This window comes from Berghia stephanieae, chromosome 6, assembly GCF_034508935.2.
Source record: "Berghia stephanieae isolate SIO BIC M18660-M18661 chromosome 6, UCSD_Bste_1.3, whole genome shotgun sequence".
Taxonomy (NCBI): domain Eukaryota; kingdom Metazoa; phylum Mollusca; class Gastropoda; order Nudibranchia; family Aeolidiidae; genus Berghia; species Berghia stephanieae.
In genome coordinates this window covers 37,662,347-37,686,373 of record NC_088365.1, presented here as the reverse complement: position 1 = coordinate 37,686,373, position 24,027 = coordinate 37,662,347, and the positions used below count along the sequence as shown (strand labels likewise).

The 24,027-nt window shown below is 33.5% G+C and overlaps 1 protein-coding gene across 5 annotated transcripts in view; it reads left to right on the top strand.

Annotated features, from left to right (window-relative positions):
• LOC144974988 (uncharacterized) overlaps window positions 1-24,027 on the top strand; it is a 151,179-nt gene that overhangs the window by 49,341 nt on the left and 77,811 nt on the right. For all 5 annotated transcript variants that reach the window (XM_078918602.1, XM_078918604.1, XM_078918603.1 and 2 more), the window contains exons 11-20: window positions 3,675-3,869; window positions 4,203-4,348; window positions 8,166-8,305; window positions 14,122-14,228; window positions 18,035-18,132; window positions 18,900-19,001; window positions 19,629-19,766; window positions 19,900-20,008; window positions 21,202-21,309; window positions 23,390-23,700. In XM_078918602.1, the coding sequence (XP_078774728.1) occupies window positions 3,675-3,869; window positions 4,203-4,348; window positions 8,166-8,305; window positions 14,122-14,228; window positions 18,035-18,132; window positions 18,900-19,001; window positions 19,629-19,766; window positions 19,900-20,008; window positions 21,202-21,309; window positions 23,390-23,700 (1,454 nt within the window). The remainder of the gene's footprint in view (window positions 1-3,674; window positions 3,870-4,202; window positions 4,349-8,165; window positions 8,306-14,121; window positions 14,229-18,034; window positions 18,133-18,899; window positions 19,002-19,628; window positions 19,767-19,899; window positions 20,009-21,201; window positions 21,310-23,389; window positions 23,701-24,027) is intronic.

The following is a 24,027-nucleotide window of genomic DNA, read 5'->3' as shown; positions in this document are numbered from 1 at the left end:
ACATGTTTTCATTTCATATGTTACCAATCGCCTGTTAAGAGACCTTTTTCTACTAATACTCTTACTACATCCATCATGTCTGTTGCCAGGTACTCATTCACATCTAAGTCGAGTAGGGGTAATGTGTGTTACATGTTAATCAGTTATCTCTTTCTAAACCCTGTTAATACAAAACCCCTTTTCCTTTAAATATTTCAAAAGATTTCATACTGATTTTAAAGAACTAGAGCAATTGTACAAACGTCGCACAGCTGAATAGTGACTTCTGATTCGCACACTTTTGGTGATTTAAATTTTCGGAAATTTTGTTCAATATGTGAAATGCGTCAATTACGCAATCACAGTATTTAATTGCCTCAACCGGTGTTCCTTCTTGATATATATATATTTATGAGTGTTGGTGGGTACTCGTAGGTACGAAAGTGCTCGATAATGATGGTTAGAGCTGATATAAAATATAAATTGTCACTCACATTATATGGCCGAGACTAATAATAAGAATAAACCCACAGAAACGAACGTTTCGGCCATATAATGTGAGTGACAATTTATATTTTATATATATATATATATATATATATATATATATATATATATATATATATATAATATATATATATATATATATATATATATATATATATATATATAAGAATATTATATATATACATATATATATATATATATATATATATATATATATATATGTATATATATATATATATATATATATATATATAAGAATATTATATATAAATTTAGCTGTTATATAGCACAATATCCACTAAACGTGCTCAAAGCGCTTTACAAGGCATCCCAGTCCAACAGCAACATTTAACATTTAGGACAAGGTGTGTAAGGCGATATCATAATTTTTTCTGACAGAGACAACGCTGTTAATGGCCAGGTACTCATTATAACCTGAGTACGGTGAGAGAATGTGAGTAAAGAGCCTTTGCCAAGGACTCATCTGTGCGCCGAGCGAGGCTCGAACCCAGGACCTTCCAATCCGAAAGCGAGTGTCATACCACAAAATCACATAGCCACACATATTTTTTTTGTTTGTTTGTTTGTTGCTTTAGGTCTCTTCCAACACAATTGAGGTTATATGAGAGACCGCTGAAACAAAAAAACAAGCAATCTAACAAAAATAGTACAAATGTAAATCAAAATCATAACCTAAAGATATCATAAGCTAAATTATAAATAACCAAGAACAAACAGGCAGAAGATTTACAGAAAAAAAAATATCCCCTGTCAAAAATACAATCACAAACCAAAGAAGCAGGATAGGCTAGTAAAGAGAAGAAGAAACGACATCACTATCGGATCGTACACCCATGCGAACATCATAGGTATATGATTCAAGGGTGATGCTCCCATCCAACCACCCGCCACACATAGGAATATTAGAAGAATATTATATATATATATAATCATGTTTGATACAAATATGGTACGGATAGTGCTCGACATGTAGCAATGGAGCGAATTATTATTTTAATATTTACCACAATGTTAAGTCAGTCTACATCGATGTTTCAGACCTTTTAGCCATCGTCAGGACTGTGTGTTACATGAGTTTGGTTTGTTGTCTGTTGTTGTTTGTTGAAGTGGTTCCGGTTTGTAGTTGATTAATAAGTACTTCCGGTGATGTGGACACGTATTGTACATCTAATTTTTTCGTGTTGAGTGTGACTTCATGAGGGTGTTTGATTATAGTATATTTCTCTTCCAGGCATAAGTTACATTGTTTTGATGTTGGTGTGTATCCTGTTGCTTTAGATAAAATTTTCCATGAAAGGTTGTGGTCTAGTTTGTTGTCTTTTAATTTCCAAATATGTTTGCTGAGTTTTGTGGATGTTTTTTTGTTAGTGTTTCTAAATGTTGAGGTGTGGAGGTTGTATCTTGTTTTAAAATTATTTTCCGTTAGTCCTACATATTTTTCTTGCTTGTTTGTTTTAGTTTCGGTGACTGTGGCTTGGTAAATTAAACTTGATTCTAAACATTGTTTGTTTAGCGGGCAATGTTCCTTATTTCTGCAGTTGCATTTTCTGGTGGGTGGGTTTTGCTCTTGTCGGTGGTTTACTAATATTTTTTTGTTGTGGCTACTCGTGTATGCGCAACATAGAACAAATAATTTCAAGCCACAACAAAAAAAATATGACTAGTTATAAATAACTCTAGTAGAAAGTATTCACATTCAGAATTAAGACTAATTAATGGGCCTCAAAACAGTATGTGCAGATTTGTCCTTTCCCTATGGAACTCCCGCCTACTGTAATTCTAATTCAGTCATGTCTGCAGATCGGGATTTGGCCCAATATGTCCCGAGGTATGCGAAGATTGTACAATTACTCTAGTCATTTTTATCCCAACTGAACAACCACAAAGATGAAGAAATCATTTTTGTACCGCTATCTAAAACGACTTTGAACCTTTGACCATTTCATCTCTCAAGGAAAACTATTTCAGGTCAATTATCGCATTGAGGTCTGTTGTTTTGTTGTGGAGAGATTGAATTACACGTCTATTTATCCATTCACTCCATAATCACAGTCAACATTATTGTTGTCAGCCTAAAAATGGGAGGTTACTCTCGTTTGATGAGTGTGAAAAGTTGTTGCAACATATTTATTCAGAAATAAGGCAAACCATTTTTTGATATTTAAAGTCAAAGGAAATATTCTCTCTCTCTTTTTTTTTTTACTTTTAGTTTTTTTGCCAGAGCAGATAAACTTGTTATCCAAAATCTTTTCATTATTCATTATTTTCCATCATGTACAGTTGGTGTGCAGATATAATTAAAAGTGAAAATCATAAAACAACGCAAACAGACAGCACGTTACTGGTCAACCATCTCCACGAATCACGATCATCTGCTGTGCACATGAAATCTACATTGCTTTTAAAATTATTTTTGGCCATTCTTAGGTTATTTGGAAATGTCATTCTTTGTATTCCTCGAATTCTCTTTCCTTTGATCATCCCAGATGTTACCAACTTTTCTATTCTGTCTCTTCTCCACACATGTCCCAGAAACCGTAACTGCCTCTTTCTGATGGTATCGATCAACATTCTTCCCTGTCTCACTTCGCCAACACTTCCTCATTTGTATATGGATCTGTCCATGATAATCTCAACATTCTATACATCCACATCTCAAATGCCTCTAAACTCCTCGTACATTCTTTGTCAAGTGTCCACATTTTACAACTGTATAAAAGGGTACTTATATTATATGTTTCCACTACTTTCATTCTGGTCTTCAACTTAAGGTTGTTGTTTGACACAACTGGTCGCAATTTATGGAACACTTTTTTTGCTATTGCTATTCTTTGTTTTATATCCTCTATGTCACTTTCATCATGGGTAATGATAGTTTTGTGAAATAAAACTTGAAAATCAACTATTTCAGTTTTTTACCCTTTTTATATATGGAAATTTGATTCATCAATATATATATATATATATATATATATATATATATATATATATATATATATATATATATATATATATATATATATATATATATATATTATTTTATTGTATTTCAATACCTTTGTAATAATATTTCAAAATTAATATTTTGTTTGTCTCATTATATATATATTTAATTTCAGTTTGCAATAATCTCATGCATAGTTTTATGTTCTAACCTTCATTACCAGCCAGGGCAAGAGGCACCAACATCAGAGAGTCCCACTCACACTCTGAGGAAAGAAGCGAACTGGTGCCAGTTTATTTCTCTTAGACCGGAGAAAGATGCTGAGCAAGAGAAAATGTGGACACAACTTCAACAAGATAAGAAGATAGATGAAATTCTACGGGTACAGGCACATTTCATCAAAGTGACCAGTGCTGATGTAAGTGAATCTTATGAGACATTTCATTCCAAAGTTTGAGACCCTATTCAAAGGGAGTCATGATATTTGTCTTTAATTGTAAATTTAAAATATTAATAGGCCATAAAGTGAACTTTTGTAATTCCTTGTGATGCTTTTGTGAAGATACTGATTTAACATGACATGATGAGCCTTCTATAAAATTAAAATGAGTCTGTGCTCCAATTATCACTCAGTGGTATTTCTGAAACCATTTGAAAACAAAGAACCAAAAGAGTTTGGATTAGTCTAATAGTCCAAAAATATTTCATTTGATCTTACAACTAAATACTGTTTTGATTATTGCTCTCACAGAAGGTCCAAGACACTTTGAAGGAACATGCTACTGCAGTGCGACACCCCCCTCCAATCTCATCTGCATCTGTGGCTTCTCATCGAACTCCTAATAACACAAGTATCACTTGGCGCAAGATTTACTCCAACCCTGATTTGTTTACAGGGTAAGTGGTATTGTTGGTAGAATAAGAGACTTGCGTGTGAATGAATCATGGCCGATTCTTTTTTCAGTCTGATAGCTCAGCAGGTAGAACACTTGGAAACAGAGAATGGGAAACAAAAACTCTATCATGATAGAAATGCAAAGTCCCTCCCTATCCTTGCACCAAGGGAGGAAGGATTGATGACCTGCCATAGTGTTAAAGAACCAAGAAAGATCCTACATTGTGCAGAATACCAATACCATTTAAACATACAAGAGAAACAGGCAACACATTCACCTCTCTACCGCTGATGCAAACTTGGAACAATCTGACCCTTTTCAAGAAACACTTGATCAGGCATTCAGAGTCAGAGGCCACTGTACTAGAAACTACAAAGTAACTCCTTTATTTCTTTAGGAACAGAAGGCATCGGAGAACCACTGCAATAACTAGGACCACTTGCTCAGAGGGCAAGTGAGGGCCTGGACCTTTAAAATGTGTACTACCACAGCTGTACATAGTGTATATAGTTATAGGGGAGGGGAGGATGTAATATAAATTAATTAGCTTAGACAAAAACACAAATAGACATGAGCTCGAGGCTGACCAGAACTGGATGAGAGCTCCCACCACTTCTCATACTTCTCACTTCTTCCCTAACTGGTGTACGAGCACAAGGCCAACCTCCAAGACAGGTTAGTCTCTATAGCTTGGCATACTTGATCTACAGTCTAGATGACATCTTTTTAATCTTTACTCGGAGTTCATCTTCTGTAATACATTTCATTCACGAGGAATATTTTTGGAAGGATTGTCAATAATTTAAGATATACTGGTGATACTGTGCTGCTAGCTGAGGATGAAGCAAGACTGCAGAAATTAATAAGTCAGATCAAAACCAACAAAACCAACAGCTCAGAAATTGAGTTAGCCATTAATGTCAAGAAGATGAAAGTGATGGTTATGACGATAAAACAGACCAAAAGTCTGTCCTACAAGTTGATGGAAATTACCAGAGCAAGTTGAATCTTACAAATGTTTAGCACAACGAGTATGGTTGAATAATCTAGAGCAAGTTGAATCTTACAAATATTTAGGACAGCGAGTGTAGTCGCAAATGGTCTCAATCATGAGGTCCGAACCAGAATGGAAATAGCAAGAAAACATATTGGAGAACTAAAATAAACTCTGTCTTTGGACAACAGGTAAATGTCAACAAGGATCATAATACTGAAGTGTTATGTACATTCTACACTCTTGTATAACTCAGAAACATTGATACCAAAAGAGGACCTGGAAAGGCGAATAGCTGCATTTGACATGTTGAGTTATCAACGCATGGGTAGAATAAGCTGGAAACAAAAAACAAAAACAAAAATTTAAAAAAAACCAATGAGTCAGTCCGCAATATTCTCAAACTGCACCCAGAATTATTGAAAACAATAAAGTCCAGGAAATTGAATACTTTGGCCACACAAAATAGCATAACAACATCTATAATGGAACCATGGCCGAAGGTTGTCCTCCAAGATCATGACTAGATGACTCTAAGAGCTGGATTGGACTGAGCTGAAGAATACAACAGACTGGTTGAGGTCTGCAAAGAATGACGAGCCACTTCCAGTCAACTACTTTTTGTTTTGTTTTTTTAATTTTCTAATCAGACCAGCAAGCTCAGAATTTATGCTTGTTTATTTATTTTATTTATTTATTTTTTTTTACATATTTGTATGTATTTTGTATTCCTTATTACATAGGCCACGATGGCTCAATGGAAAAATTTGGGATGAAAAGGTTAGAATGAAATAGTGCCAGACAAAGGAGAAAGAGAAATGAAAAAAATTAGTATCCTCCTAAAACATTAACCCAGTTTGATCCACAGTTTAGACAGGTCTCTGGGTGGGGATCCTGACCTCCCATAGTGGGCAGGGAGGCACATGCTGTGTCTTCTATCCCCCCATACCCGTTTTCCAATTGTTTCCAGTCATTGTCTTGGAATGAGATTACTTAGTATTGTCCTGATCCTTGCCGGAGTTCCTTGGCTGGGAGGGAAACAGTCGAATGTATAGTTATAGTTTTGGGAGGTGATATTTTTTTCCTTGTAAATCATCACTCTGTTATGCATTGTATTATGTTTAGTTTACATATTATATTATATGATTGGTAAACATTTGAGTGTATTCCTCTTAGTTGGGACCTGTGCTTGTGTCTGGATGAGACTTTTAGGTGATCTCAAACTAAGTACTTTGACGGTGTGCTCTTGGAATCTACATCTGTTCCCTATTTGAACCAATTCCCCTTTGTCTCACCTTTTCTTTTGTGCTTTAAGTGTATTTCTAGAACTTTTTACTATCCCATTTTCTTCCTTTTTACTGGCGCTGATATGACCTTAATGTATTGCAAGCGCCGTAAAACCCTTAAAAAAAAAAAAAAACAATAGACAGGTCTACTATTTGGATTTATTTTTTTCTTGTGTTTTCTTATGGCCTTTTATGGTACTGTTTCACCTTTTCAGATTTTAATGGGTCATGGGAAATCCTTTTAACGACATTTAAATAACCTTAGTTCAATTCAAATCTTTTCACCTTCTCGCCTTTTATCTGACCTACTAATTTGATAGCCCAGGTCTAAATGAGAGCTTACAGAATTAGATTTATGATGAGCAGAATTCAATTCAGAAGATGATAATCAAGTGTTGACGATTTAAACGACATTTAAACGTATCATTTCTTTGCTATTTCTTTTAATAAATATTTTTTTGTATGCATGTTTTATAACCAACTATTATTGTGCTCAATGGAATACATGCCAATAGATCATTTGAATCCAAATTTAAAATCTTAAATGTCGTAATATCCCAATTAAGCACAATGTTCTCTTAATAATTTGAGCCAAAATGGTTTGCACATTGGTTGCTGACAAATTGAAGAAAACATGAGCTATGAAATAAATAGCCGATAGCGTATAACATTGATCCTATCAACATATCTCAACGCATATAAACAAGTCCATAAAACAATGTAGTTCAAGAGGGTCAAAGTAACAGACTTGATATTATTGCATCAATGATTGTATTGGCAAGTTGAGGAAGTGCCATATCTTTAAAATTGTGGAAACAAAAAGATAATAATAATATAATAATATAATAATAATTTATACTTTATTCATCCAAAAATTGGAAATTCGTTTACAGACGTGGCATGCATGAAAATGTATAAACACAAAGTTGAGAATCTATTGCGACAATGTATACATATGTATACATATATATATATGCAAATGCACAAAAATATAAAAATATGCAACCAAGAACCAATAGCAACACTTTATATATTAATTTGATAAATTGAGATAGGCCATACCTCTGGTACAAGTCCGAACTTGTGTGTGTATATTTAAAAGATAGTATTTAATTTAAATCACAGTTGCGCGTTAAAAATTCGAACACCATGTGGCAAAAATGAATTAAGGTGACGTGTTGTCGTTGTTTTTATAGATATAAGGCGACGGCTCCTCATGGAGAACTTAATATATTTGTGAAGGGGGTGATCACCATCCCTCAAAACTCTCTCCATTTTACATAGACAAAATCTCTTGAACAGTTCTTCCACATTGGAAATTGGGTGAGTATAACTCCTGTCTTTATCAATTATCCGATCAATAGGATTGAGATCGACCTGGGGGAGGGAGGGGGTGCTCTTAATAGAGATAATGCGATATGTATAATTTTGATCTAAATTAAAATCTTGAAGCTATTTAAGCAATTATGGTCAATAAATGCTGTTAGAGTTGTTAATTTTCAATTTTGACGATCATTGAAATTATTAATATCTCACAGGCCAGAAAAAGAAGAAGCTGTTCCTATACCAGATATAGATGAGAGGGATGTAGAAACTGTTCAATTCAAAAACAGTTCAAGGGCAGGCAGTGCCAAACGTAAAGACAGTTACGACTATGTCAGCACAGTTCAAATGTTAGGTAAAGGCTATTTGAATCTTTTTACCTGTCCATGATATATATATATAATATATATATATATATATATATATATATATATATATATATATATATATATATATATATATATATATATATATATATATATATATATTGAATCGTGTTGGATACAAATATGGTACGAACAGTGCTCAACATGTACCAATGGAGCGAATTATTATTTTGATATTTACCACAATGTTGGAGTCAGTCTCCATCGATGTTTCAGGCCTTTTCAGCCATCGTCAGGACTGTGTGTTACATGAGTTTGGTTTGTTGTGTGTTGTTATAACAACAAACCAAACTCATGTAACACACAGTCCTGATGATGGCTGAAAAGGCCTGAAACATCGATGTAGACTGACTCCAACATTTTGGTAAATATTAAAATAATATATATATATATTATATATATATATATATATATATATATATATATATATATATATATATAATATATATATATATACTAGTAAAAAGCCCGCAATTTTGCAGGGAAAGAACTATTTTCATTCGATATTGTTTGAATCATTTTCTTGATTAGCTTGATTACAATAAGATGCATATTTTAATCAATGTGCTTGTCGTCGCTGCCATGCTTTATTCAGCATGATTTTAGTTTATCAGTCAGTAGATATCAATATCAATAAGTCCCAAGTCTTTACCACGCTTTACTTGGGAGGCCTTCCGAAAGCTCCTACAAAGGGAAACAACTTAAATAATATTTCCTCAACTAACCCCAAGAAAAAGTAAAACCTAGTGCCTTTAACTAACCCTAATAGGAAAATAAACACCCTACCACCTTTACTAAGACTTATGACTAACCCTAATAGAAAAAAAAACCCTCGGACTGCTTTGCACTACCTTTCAATACTTTACAAATTAAAATGGCAGCCGAGAATCAAAACAATGGTCAAATTAAAAAAAAAAAACAACCAAAAAACAATGGTCAAATAAGGAAATTTGTAACTTTCACAAATCTATCAAGGTTTGTTCTAGAGTTTTTAAAATGCTTCTATATGATGACAAATTGAATAAATAAACGCCTAACAAAAAATCAACGGTGAAAATACAAATTGAAAGAATACTGGGGATGTAGGAGCTTTCGGAATGTCTCCCCTTTACTTAACTTATGGTAGGTCAAATGAAAATCTGAAGCAGACGCGAAAAATATCAAGTCCCTGAATCTGTCTACTTTTGGTTTGTTTGGGCTAGAAGCTAGACAGATACAATTGACAGTTTGCCGATGACGTTTAACGAAATATTTCCCAGGCCTATAATTATCACATCGATGGCATAAAAACAACAGTAATATCAGCAGTAATATTAGTCTGTCATGGCAGTTTTTTGCATCGCTCTTCAAAAAATGGCAAAAAATCACTGGTTTGCATTGCGGCCGCAAAATTTGCAAAAAATTGCAAATTTTCGAGATTTTGAAAAAAAAAAAAAAAAATTTTTTAATAGTGGGGACCAGTGATGATAATCTTCCGCGGAACTGCGGAATTCTGGGATTTTAGGATTTTTTCATAAATGTTCCGTTGCTTTTGTAATGTCAAACATTTTCCGTTAAGTGCTAGTTCAGGGGAAAATAACAATAAGCCTTCTATCATTTTTTTGACACCTCTGCTCAGTTGCATGAATTTTGGTGACACTCCATTATTTATTACGTTAGTCTAGACACACTGGCGCCAAATGTCAAAAGTAGCACAAGACACACGGTGGCCATGGATGAGAAGATGATCGAAAGTGAAGGGGATGGAGCAAATGGGTGTAAATATTTGTGTACTTTTTAGCTGTAGCATGATAGTACATTTGGCGATTTTATAAGTTTTATAAGCGTGTCTTTTGTTTTTTCTTCCTTTTTAATTTTTTTTGTTCTTTGTTTTTTTTTATTTTATTGTTCTGAATTTGTTTATAGAATTCATTACAACTTGTGTCTAATTATAAAACAATTAAAAAAAAATTAAAAATCAATTCATCAATTTCTCTCTCTCTCTCTCTCTCCTCTCTCTCTCTCTCTCTCTCTCCTCTCTCTCTCTCTCTCTCTCTCTCTCTCTCTCTTCTCTCTCTCCTCTCCTCTCTCTCTCCTCTCTCTCTCTCTCCTCTCTCTCTCTCTCTCTCTCCTCTCTCTCTCTCTCCCTCTCTCTCTCTCTCTCTCTCTCTCTCTCCTCTCTCTCTCTCTCCTCTCTCTCCTCCTCTCTCTCTCTCTCCTCCTCTCTCTCTCTCTCTCTCTCTCTCCTCTCTCTCTCTCTCTCTCCTCCTCTCTCTCTCTCTCTCTCTTCTCCTCTCTCTCTCTCTCCTCCTCTCTCTCTCTCTCTCTCTCTCTCTCTCTCTCTCTCTCCTCTCCTCTCTCTCTCTCTCTCTCCTCTCTCTCTCTCTCTCTCTCTCCTCTCTCTCTCTCCTCTCTCTCTCTCTCTCTCTCTCCTCTCTCTCTCTCCTCTCCTCTCTCTCTCTCTCTCTCTCTCTCTCTCTCTCTCTCTCTCTCTCTCTCTCTCTCTCTCTCTCTCTCTCTCTCTCTCTCTCTCTCTCTCTCTCTCTCTCTCTCTCTCTCTCTCTCTCTCCTCTCTCTCTCTCTCTCTCTCTCTCTCTCTCTTCCTTTCTCTCTCTCTCAGTCTCTCATCTCTCTCATCTCATACTCTGCTCATCTTCTCTCTCCCATCTCCTCTCTTTCTCATCTCTAATCTCCTCTCTTCTGCTCAATCATCATATTATGTTTATAGTTATCATTTGTAATAAGAGAAATAATATTGATTAGGCTGATCGATTTAAGAAATGATTGTTTAAGGCTAATTTAAATTTTCTTTGTTGATGGAATATGTTTTGCAATTGATTAAAGATTCTTATTTATAAGCTGCATCATCACAAGGTTGCAATATTACAGACCCGAGCCGGGTTTGTTATGTAAAAACAAATACCTCGTGATCTTGGCCAAAAGTTTATCATAATTTCTTGATATAGTGGGTGACATTATAGGCCTCTAATTTAATTTAATTGGTAAAGACAATTCATTAAATTATATTTGCAAAAAGTCAGGATGTGTCTAGTAATCAGAAGTGCTTTAGGACTAATAATATATTAAATAACTATGAATAGCTATGTTATATTTGCATTAGATTTGGGCTTGACTGATGGGCTGGTAGATTTCCTCCTTTTTGACAAATTGTCATTATCATCACTGGGGGACCTGAGCTTGTGTCAGGATGAAACATTTAGATAATCTCAAAATACACTGATAGTGTGTCCTTCCTCTAGTACTTTAATTGTAATTCTAGAACTTTTTACTAGATCCCATTTTCTTCATTTTTACTGGCGCTGATATGACCTTACATTTGTTGCACACGCCGTGAAACCCTTAAAAACAAACATATACCTTTCTCTTTCATGAACCAATTATGGGTTTTTAGGAAAATTAATCACAAACTTTTGCAAATTTTTTGCAAAGTTTGTTGTTTTTAGCTTGCAAAATTTGGGATTTTTTTTTTCAAAATACCGCCATGTCAGATTAGTTGATGTTAATCGGTGAAACTTGTTTAAAATTTCTGTAAATCCGAATACCTTAATGTGATCAAGTGAATAATATCACTATGAATGCCGCAATGTGCTGAAAAAAGCCAATCTGATGGTTCCAAGTAAAAAAAACAAACAAAAAAACCCCCCTCCACTCAGGAATTTCTGTGCTTGTTGTTTATACTGGACAGATAGAGTTGAGGGTGTGGCCATAAGTTAAACCTGGGTATTATCCACCCGAAACCATCACATTGAAAGCATCAAAGGGGCAATAATAATACTTGATGTCATAAATCGATGATGAAAACTGTTGAAAACTTAGTGTAGATCTGAAATCCTTAAAGTAATTAAGTGAATACATTATTTCGAATGCAATGATTTGTGTAAAAACGCCAAACTGACAACTTTTTACAGTTTCGAGATTGGTTGTTTTTGAGAGTGTTAGTGTCGTCGATAAAATTTTTATGATATCTGTTTGACTCAACAAACTTTCAAACTGACTTTAAATTATAAAATGAGATCAAGTTATCTGTTTATCTATCTGTAAAAAATACATTTCTAACTTTCAAATCTTTCAGTAGAGTTGTGCGCCTTAAATTTTTTTTTATTGACTCAAATTGCACAATGTTCTCCATATGGCTATATTTTTAAAAAGAAAATATATTTTATATATATATTATATATATATATATATATATATATATATATAAATAAGTAAGGACACTCACATTTTTTTGTTGATACAATTGTTTCAATGGGTTTCCATTTCATCAGTCGACAATGTGTCCTTACTTATTTTATATGCTCTAATCAACATTACCGAGCACTCTCATACCTACAAGTACCCACCAACACTCATATATATATATATATATATAGGGAACGTCATTCGACACCCGAGTTCCAGGTGTATTTTGTCACAGAATAATTCGACACCCGAGTTTCAGGTGTATTTTGTCACAGAATAATTCGACACCCGAGTTTCGGGTGTATTTTGCCACAGGATAATTCGACACCCGAATTTGGGGTGTGGATTGTCAGCAAAGAATTCGGCATCTCAAGCAAGTAGAATTTTTTTTTCGTAAAAAAGATTGTTGTTGTTTTCTTGGGGGGGGGGGGGGGGGGGGCGTTGACAAAAATTCTACAATTGTTCGTCTTTGCAAACACACACACCATTAACTGCATGACCATCTCTCTCTCTCTCTCTCTCTCTCTCTCTCTCGCTTTCTTTCTTTCTTTCTTTTTTTCACAAACACACACACACATACGCTCTCTCTAAAACCTAAGTGACGTCAACTTTGTTCTAGCTATAGGTCACATTATAATATTCTGACACAGATGACTTAAACAGCAAAGGGTATACAGCTACAGATACTGTGCAACAACCTCACGGCACAGATTGCCGTGCGTTTAGTGAAAAAGCTTACTCATAACATCCACCAGCCGAATTAACGCACAAGATGATGTGTAACCTTGAACGTTTTTAGTCTGATTGATAGAAATTAGTGAGAACTAATCAGAAAAAATGGCTGAGTGATGCCAAATTCCTTCCTTCTATTTGCAACATCTCATAATAATAGATGACCTAAAGCTTTATGTGTAGAAATGGTATATATCTATCAATATAGATAATATGCGCTTGGCTAAGAAGTTCACAACATTGCCATCTGGAAGTATAATGGACCAACACACAAAACGATGTGTAACCTTGAACGTTTATAGATAGTGTGTGATTGGCTAAGAAGCTCACAACATTGCCATCTGGAAATATAACGGACCAACACACAAAACTATGTTTAACCTTAAACTTTTATAGTCTGGTTAATACAGTTTAGTGAGAATTACTCATATACGGGGATGGCAAAAAACAAGTACAATCACCCATCGTTGTGCTGTAGGCCTTGAGCAAGTAATCTTGCTGATGGTAACTGTGGACTGCGACTGACAAGGAAGGCGATTGATTTGATTTCACCGGTTTTGTACGGTCACACGTAATGCGCATGCACGATTCGGGTGTCGAATTATCTGGTGACAAAATACACCCGACTTTCGGGTGTCGAAAAAAACTCTGATATATATATATATATATATATATATATAATATATATATATATATATATATATATATATATATATATATAAATAATATATATATAATAATAAATATAATATGAGAGAGAGAGAGAGAGAGAGAGAGAGAGAGAGAGAAATGTTTTCTGATGAACCTATTTGTTAAATTTTTCATTTTGCTTTTTTCCTTTTCTTTTTACTTCTTATTTTCCACATTGTAGGCCTTGATGATGGAGAGCAGGATAAAGCAGATCCTGTTACTGCCCAAGGAGCTTATTTGTCCTATTTACACCTGAGACATCTGCGCATTCGAGATCTCCAACGAACAGTATGATTATTTTGATTTTGATTGTCTTTATTCAAAAAGTCTTCCTCAAATTACAAATCAAAATTTTACAGTCTTGTAATTCTTAACTTGTGAAAATAATTATTATTGTGTGTGCAAATTAAATGGAGTAGAGTAGATAATATGTTCCTGAAGTCAGTAAAGAATTAAACTTTTTTTTTGTGATGTGAATCAAACCTTGTTCCAACTGACTTGGCACATCTGCTTGGCCAATAACCAACTCTGGATAGTACTTAAGACATTAATTAACCCACTCCTCTACACAAACATATAACATAGAGACGACTTGGACTCGATTAAACTCCAATGTATTGAGTGAATATAAATTCAGAAAAATGAGTGAAGCAATAGTTTAATGATAATGATTGTCATGGTCTCAAGTGATTAAAGAGCTACTCGACTATGCATAAAGATATGTAGAATGAGGCCCCAGAATTTACTAGTTACTATAAATGAAAAACAATTAACGATTTGTTTAAGATGAAATAAAAAGAAAGATGAAATTTAATTAAAAGAGATAAATACTGATTGTGGTAGTTACAAATAGAAATGTGAATATATTACGTAACTTATGATGATATAATGTCAGGTTCGTAAGGTTACGTTTCCAGGCAGTTGACAGGCGTGGGTTCTATATTCCTCCGATAACGGGCTCAGGCTCGTAAAGTTCCACTTCCAGGTAGTTGGGAAGGGGTTATTCAGATATTTCTTCGGCAGTGGGCTCAGGTTTGATCCTTAAAATGTTGAGGATTACACCGTCAAAGGTAAAAGCTCTGGCGTCTTGATGGTGGAGATAAAATATCCACAAAGTACCAAAAGATAAAAATCTTCAAATATATATGAGGAATGGAGCGACTGGCTGTCCTGCATAGATTGTAGAGAGAAGTGAGTGTAGAATGTTAGACCTATCAGCTTTTATAATAAGTGGCTACGTGACAGAATGTAGAACGAAAAGTATTCACTAATTAGAAATTAATTCGAGGGAAGGCTATAAAAGGAAAGACGATCTAATATTAGAAGGTAAAGTTTATCTAAGCCTACCGAAATATAACTGGAGTGAGATGAATTCAGTTCTTAATAAAATAAAATTTAATAAGATAATTGTGAACAACCTTTACTGTGACACCCCCCCCCCCCACCCACGTTTAAAATATACTCTTTAACCATTATGGGAAAGATAGATTTTACAAACGGAAGTAAATTTACTATCATGATACTCTAGCGTTAATACATTGTTATAATTTGTGCTACAATTAAATTATTTATTAAATAGATGGAAATGTTTATACTAACGTAGGTATATGAATGGGTGACAATAACAATGAAAGATTGTGATTACAAATCATTGTGATGAACAACATGATGGCAATGTGATTACAAAACATTGTGATAAACAATAGTGATGGCAATGAAGCATGATTTAAGTCGATGATATGAAGGTAATTTACTGAATGAAATGAATGAAAATGTAAATGAAATATTGACATTTCTATTATTAATCATTAATGAGTGAAAATTCATAACAATAATACATAAAGAGAAGATTTCCCAAATCATGAATGGGTATGGTATATATATCCAAACAATACTCAATGTTACATTAAGTTGGGACATCATGTTTACAAATAAAATTATCGAAATTGTGCGTTCTGATTTGGCATAATTTGCGAGGTAACTAACAGTATGCATAAGAGGTAGTTGGGAAGGGGTTATTCAGATATTTCTTCATCAGCGGGCTCAGGTTTGATCCTTAAAATGTTGGGGATTACACCGTCAAAGGTAAAAGCTCTGGCGTCTTGATGGTGGAGATAAAATATCCACAAAGTACCAAAAGATAAAAATCTTCAAATATATATGAGGAATGGAGCGACTGGCTGTCCGGCATAGATTGTAGAGAGAAGTGAGTGTAGAATCTTAGACCTATCAGCTTTTATAATAAGTGGCTACGTGACAGAATGTAGAACGAAAAGTATTCACTAATTAGAAATTAATTCGAGGGAAAGCTATAAAAGGAAAGACGATCTAATATTAGAAGGTAAAGTTTATCTAAGCCTACCGAAATATAACTGGAGTGAGATGAATTCAGTTCTTAATAAAATTAAATTTAATTAGATAATTGTGAACAACCTTTACTGTGACAATGATAATGATAAAATAATGATAAATCTTCATTGTCCATAATATGGAAGTTTCAATGGTTTATGATCATCTTCCATATATCCGTGGAAATCCGGGATTTTTAAGACAACGTTGAAGATAAAGTTTTTCAGTGATGATAATCTTCCACGGATCCATGGAATTCCAGGATTTGGGGATTTTATTATAAATTTTCCGCTAATTTTGCTTTGTCAAACATTTTCCTCTAATAAATGCTCAGGCCAATCAGTGGTGGATCCGGAGAAAATTCACAATCATGTTTTGTTTCACATTTTGACACATGTACTCTGCTGCATAATTTTGGTGTCACTCTCATTTTATAACGTCAGCCTTGACAGCTGGAGCCAAATGTCAAAAGTGACACAATTCCAGTACTGATCTTGGATGAGTTGGTGGTTGACAGGATGAGTCAAATGGGTCTATTTTTTTTTTTCGAGGTGTACATGAGTTTTTAAAAATATATTTATTTTTTTGTCTCTTTTATTTTCCAATCCAAGGATAGCAAGCAATTGATATTGTCTGTTTCGTGCTATAGAAACTGGGATAAAATCCTGCTCTACAGGCCTAATGACTCTGGAGGACTACTTTCTTTACATTCAGAGATAGTTTCTTTTTTTTTTTTTTGCTCACGTAATTTTTCGATTTTTTTCAAAATAAGGTTTTGATTTCAGTTGATATAAGTTTATTGTTTATATGCGACTTTGAATGTATGTGATTACTAGAAGGCTTTCCTCTGAATAAATGTTTATTTGTAATTCTGACTCCATGGAATTTTTTTTTAAAAAAGCTTAAAATTATGCTCATAATTATGCAGGTAAAAAAACAAACATTATGCAAAAAATTATGGAACTACAGATATGTCCTGTCATCCAACTTTATGAACAAAGAAAGAAAGAAAAAACAAAATGATTACCATTTTAATGGTGAAAAAAAGATTACCTTTTGTTTTTCTGTTGGTTTTTTCTTTTAAAGCTTTAATATCCCTTTGACATACATTAAAAATTACATTACACCACAAAGGTGATTTATCACTTTGAAGTCAGACCATCATAAGAATCCACCCACAAACAATAATAATAATAATAATAATAATAATAATAATAATAATAATAATAATAATAATAATAATAACAATAATAATAATAATTTTTTTGCAGTATGTCTGACTGGTAATCAGGTCTGAGGTTGAGGCATGCTGTATTTTTCTTTATATTATGTGGTCATATACACCTTATTAAATTTTCGTCTCATTATCAAACCGGTTGCTATTTGTATCAATATAGCTTCTGTTAAAATAGAAGAAAGATGTTCCCTCTCATTTATGAAACTCGACTTTAAAATCAAATAGAGATTTGTTAGCATTTTCTTTATTTGTTCAGCCTTAGGTACCCTATCATTTTTGTGTAAGTAAAACTAAGATACATATCCTCATGCGGCTTTTCCATATCACTGCATCATGTCTATCTTGATTCTGAAATTATTTGTAAAATTTGAGTTTGTTGAATTTACAACATGCTGTATACTAAACACATTAATAATTGTTAGTCTAAATATAATTTTGTTGGCTCAGTGAAAATACAAACAAAGTTGAGCTTAAACCAATGAGATTTTATTTAATTTTTTCCCCCCAGTGCCTCTCAATTCTTAATTATTTCTGCTCCATTGAACGTACTCTCACCATCAATGATATGGGACTAGCTGCAGAAGGAGATAGTTTGAAACATGCAAGGTATTTATAAAATAGTTAACATTGTGGAATTTGTTCCACACAGTTTGTTTACGATTTCAAAAATAAATAAATATTATATTCATGAAGTCAAATGCTATATATGTATAAATTTTTTAAAATATTAATAATATTAATAATAATAAATACTTTATTCATCCAAAAAAATATGGAAATTCGTTTACAGACGTGGCATGCATGAACGTGTATAACCACAAAGTTGAGAATCTATGGCGACAATGTATACATATATATGCAAATATAGATTTCTTGCTTTGTCTTTCCTTCGAAATTGGTGTAGGGCCTACTTTGATATTAATTTTTATAAATCATTGCTAAGAGGCTTGGTCCAATTTGACATATGACATCAGGCATTGAAGAGAATTGGAATAATGATGCTGATAATAATATAATAATAATAATAATAATAATAATAATAATAATAATAATAATAATAATAATGATTATGATAATACTACTACACTACTACTACTACTACTACTACTACTACTACTACTACTACTACTACTACTACTACTACTACTCTTACTACTACTACTACTACTACTACTACTACTACTACTACTACTACTACTACTAATAATAATATAATAATAATAATAATAATAATAATAATAATAATAATATAATAATAATAATAATAATAATAATAATAATAATAATAATAATAATAAGGGCAGGAGGAAGATATGTAATCCTGTTATATCATTTAAACTTTTCAACTGAATTTATTCACAATATGTCAACAGTCATCAGAATCATCGTGTCGGAACTGACCTTGATGGGACAACAGGGGGTGGAGGTGGTCTTGGTAACCATGGTTACATACACAACACACCCCTTGACTTCAAGTGAGTTTTTGTTTTGCTTATTACGGTAGTTTAGAGTATGCTTTCTCCACAGTCTGTATAAGTTTTTGTTTTTGTTTGTTTGATTGTTTAATTAAATTGCATTTAGATAACGCTTTACATTTTAAAAAATCTATCTGATGATGAAAATGAGACAGCAACCATTTGACAGGACGTGGAAAACGTATGGAAATGCCTGTCCAGCTAAACCAGTTAGATAGATAATCACCAGTTTGAACCCATAAACCTGATTTAGATATCAGCGTGAGTCCAAAACGGTACAATTACACCATAGTGACACGAGGTTATTAATCATGATAAATATATTGGTTTGGGCTAAATATTATTTGATGAGGATAAATGGGAGATGAAGAAGAGGAATGATCATCATCATCATCATCATTATCATCATTTTCACCAGCAGCTGCTCTTGCCACATCATTAAAAAAAATAAATTTGCTGGACATTTAGTCTCTATTGCTCACTGCACTGACATCTTGGCTATCTTGTCTTTTTGTCGAGATGAAACCTAAAAGAAAATAATCCCCCCCCCCCGAGTGTGAGTGCAAAGAATTTTGTTTGTTATTTTATTTTATTGATTGTTTTTACATTCTTTTATATTTGTGTCAGGATGAGCGAATCGGAATTCATCCAATTTTCAGAAGTTGAGAACCACGATGATTTCTACAGCATTGAAGAGGGAAGGCTCCATGTTCTGGATCAGAAGGGATATTACATTATGTATGACAAGGCCATAGAAGATCTGAGGTAATTTATTGTTGTCTAGTATGAGTGAAAAATTGATATTTGTGAAATGTGATGAATCGATGCTTTTATGTCATTGTCCTCTCAAAATTAGTGAGGAGATCCCACGACTGAGTTATCATTTTTATACTTTAAGGTCACTGGAGGAGAGTCTGCTTTTGATTGCTTCTCACTTCATAGAGAAAGACAGGGACTTAAGAACAGCAGGTAGAGTGAAGTCCTCATCCACTGATCGTTCTCATGGGGTAAGGAAATGATTTAATGTTTAAAGTCAATTTAAATGTCAAGAATATTATTTACAGAACTGAGAGTCTGATAAAAAACTTTCCTTGAACACTTTATTTTTACTGAAGCTTCATTTAAGGCCCATTATGCCCTCTCTTCAAGATCTTATTTGTTTCGAATACAGTCCGTATTTTGAATGATTTGTGTGTCGTTTGTTGTTTAAGGGTAGATACATTCTTGAAAAATGGGCATTACAATGGCCCGTATTTTGATGTTTACCAATGTGTTAAATATTACCCCCCCCCCCCCCTTTTTTTTAAAAATTGCCTTCAAAGTAAACATTAAAACCGGTTACATGAGAAAAAATATGATAGACTAAGAACTGCTTCCCGTTAGACCAATTAGTGTAATCTGATGTTATTTGTATATCCTTGCATTTAAAAAGGTGTTTTTTAATTGTTTTAGTTTAATAATTACAATCATATTCAGTGAAGGTCAAAATGTGTGTATGAATGGTTTTTCTTTTCTTAAAAATGGAAGGATGTTGATATATATCCTTGCAGACTATAATTATGTAATCAGACACCACACCGATACACGCCACAAAGTACGTATGTGAGAGTTCTAGTACTTGAATTCTGGCTCTCGAATGTAAATGTGTTCTATCATCAATACTTGTTCAATGATTAAAGTTTCTTAGTTTCCTGTTCATTTGGTCTTTATTATATGTTTTTCAAGCAACATCTTAATACTTACTGAAATCGTAAGGAATAAGGCTTTTTTTATAAAACCATCTCTGGCATTAAAACTTGAGTGTTGGTCTAAAATTGTGTGGCAGTTTCCATCTAATGCTACAACTTATTTCTGTAAACATTTTGAGATATGAATGATTTTTTTTTTTTCGTTAGAAAATCCATTGATATAAAAGTACAAATTAAAGGAGCACAATTGAATGTTGAATTGATAAAAAAAATAAGAAAGAAAATCTGCCTGCCTAATGGCACTGGGTGCTGATTAAAACCACCAGTATTTGGAGTGAAATATAATGAAGGATGGCCCAACCAGGCTCTCATTTTTAAAAGGAGCAGGCTGGACTAAGGAGATACAAGTAATGTGCATACATAGCAGTCAGATAAGATCGCACTGATGGAAGTAATGGATTGAAGAAGCAAATGTGTAGTTATCATATTAATCAATCTCTATTTCCTTAAAGGCTGGAGATTTCCACATCCCAGGATATGCCCATCAAGATGTTGACAGATTTGCCATTTTGTTGGATATTTGGACCAACCAGGCTGCTTTCCTTGAATGTAAACGAGAGGTATTTTAGCTTATTTTACATAATAGCTTAGATATACTTATTTATGCCAGAGATACCATAGACTCAACTTTGAATTTTAAGTTGCGTTTTTATTTCCTGTCCAATTTTGATACCTAACTTCCTGCTAGCCGCTTGTCCCCACTTTGCACAATCGGGCTGTTTGTTGTCACCAACCTACATTGTAGATAGCAAGAAGGTCTGCTTTCCCCGTCACTCCTTGTAGGTCTTTCACATCGAGAATCTGTTGTATAGGCCCAGACCTGCTAACCAGTACGATTTTTTTTTTGTATTTTAGTACAATTTTTGGACCCAAATAAACAGATACGATCCCAAAGGATTGAGTACGATGTTTGTGATACTTGGATTTTTTTTTCAAACATATGATGATGAAAATGATACAGTTGTGTCACTATTCTGTCATACATTTAATCTGTTCACCCTAATACATCAACTGTTTACAGTGTTTTTGAATAATGCATCGCATTTTCTAATGTATTTATCATTTTATTTATTTTGAAATTCCATTTTTTCATACCTTTTGTGAATTTACATAGAATTATGCCTGTATGCTTAAACTTTGAATGGCGTTTTTACTACTTGTTAAACAGAAGTTGTTATGTTGAAAACAAAATTGAACCAACATCTTAAACAATGAAGCCACAATCAAAAACTGTTTTGACAATAAGTTTAAACATAAATGGATTTTTTACCTTTATAATAACTGAAAATACTCAGTTTTGAAATTTATTATGATCATTTTTTTTTCTTTATTATTTGTATGAGTCTGATTTTTAAAATTACCATGAATGCTGTAGGTTCAAATTAAATATACTTAAATGATTTTTAGGTGTATTTAACTTGTCTATGCAAATTACATACATGTGAATTTCCCATCATTTTGACCAAAAGTAAAAGTATTAGTAGTAGTAGTAGTAGTAGAAGAAGTAGGAGTAGTACTTGCAATGGTGGTGGTGGTAGTAGTAGTAGTAGTAGTCGTAGTAGTAGTAGTAGTAGTAGTAGTAGTAGTAGTAGTAGTACTTGCAGTGGTGGTGGTAGTAGTAGTAGTAGTAGTAGTAGTAGTAGTAGTAGTAGTAGTAGTAGAAGTAGGAGTAGTACTTGCAATGGTGGTGGTGGTAGTAGTAGTAGTAGTAGTAGTAGTAGTAGTAGTAGTAGTAGTAGTAGCAGTACTTGCAGTGGTTGTAGTAGTAGTAGTAGTAGTAGTAGTAGTAGTAGTAGTAGTAGTAGTAATAGTAGTAGTAGTAGTAGTAGAAGTAGTAGTAATAGTAGTAGTAGTAGTAGTAGTAGTAGTATTAGTAGTAGTAGTAGTAGTAGTAGTACTTGCAGTAGTAGTAGTACTTGCAGTAGTAGTAGTAGTAGTAGTAGTAGTAGTAGTAGTAGTAGTAGTAGTAGTAGTAGTAGTAGTAGTACTTGCAGTGGTGGTGGTAGTAGTAGTAGTAGTAGTAGTAGTAGTAGTAGTAGTAGTAGTAGTAGTAGTAGTAGTAGTAGTAGTAGTAGTAGTAGTAGTAGTAGTAGTAGTAGTAGTAGTAGTAGTAGTAGTAGAAGTAGGAGTAGTACTTGCAATGGTGGTAGTAGTAGTAGTAGTAGTAGTAGTAGTAGTATTAGTAGTAGTACTTGCCGTGGTTGTAGTAGTAGTAGTAGTAGTAGTAGTAGTAGTAGTAGTAGTAGTAGTAGTAGTAGTAGTAGTAGTAGTAGTAGTAGTAGTTATAGCAGTGAAGTAGTAGTAGTTGTAGCCACGTTAGTACTCGTAGGACTCGTAGCAGTAGAAATGCATGCTCAAAAACAAAGATACATGGATCATTAGATAACATATATGGAAAATATATAATAATAATAATAATAATAATAATAATAATAATAATAATAATAATAATAATAATAATAATAATAATAATAATATGATGATGAGATGATGATGATGATGATGATGATGATGATGAAAATATTCATTGATAATCATAATAATTGTCATATTTTATGAATTTGTGATATGTATGCTCATTTGAGCCTTAAAGATATAATCAAGTATTGACCTTTATATTTTCTTTACAACTCATTTAAGCTCATGGATTGCTACTTCGAAGCATATCAGCATATTTGTGATCGAGATGAACGCCGGAGAATGGCTCAGGTTATAACAAACATCATAAATCAACTTCCAAGATTTGACCTCAGTGCAGAGTACTTTGTCAGAATGTACAGAGCCGAGTGTGCTCTTTTGCGTCATCAGACAGCCCTTGTGAAATCAGTGTTGGACAAGCAGATTGATACCCAAAGGGAATACACACAGCGTGTGACTCGTGAAGGGGATAAAGATTTTGGACTACCCAAGAGGATAATTCCCCGCCAACCTATTGCTGTCAATCTTAGCAGGTAAAGCATTTTATCTCAGTGTCACTTGATGACTGGGCCACAGGATTGAAATCTCATTAGCAATTACACTAATTTGTGAATTACCAGTATTTTATTTTGAATGCAATCAGCAATTTCATTCTCTATACCTTTGAAAAAAAAAAGAATATTTATAAAATTCATTTATGTTTAGGTTGATGGCCTACATTTTTAATCGTTTTTTTTAGCACTCCTTCCTTTGATTGAGTTTGCATCTATAGCTAAATTTTCATGTTTGAAAACCAGATTGGATGAATCATGATCAGTCATGAAACATGTATTTGTTTTATTTGTCTCCTTACCTTACCG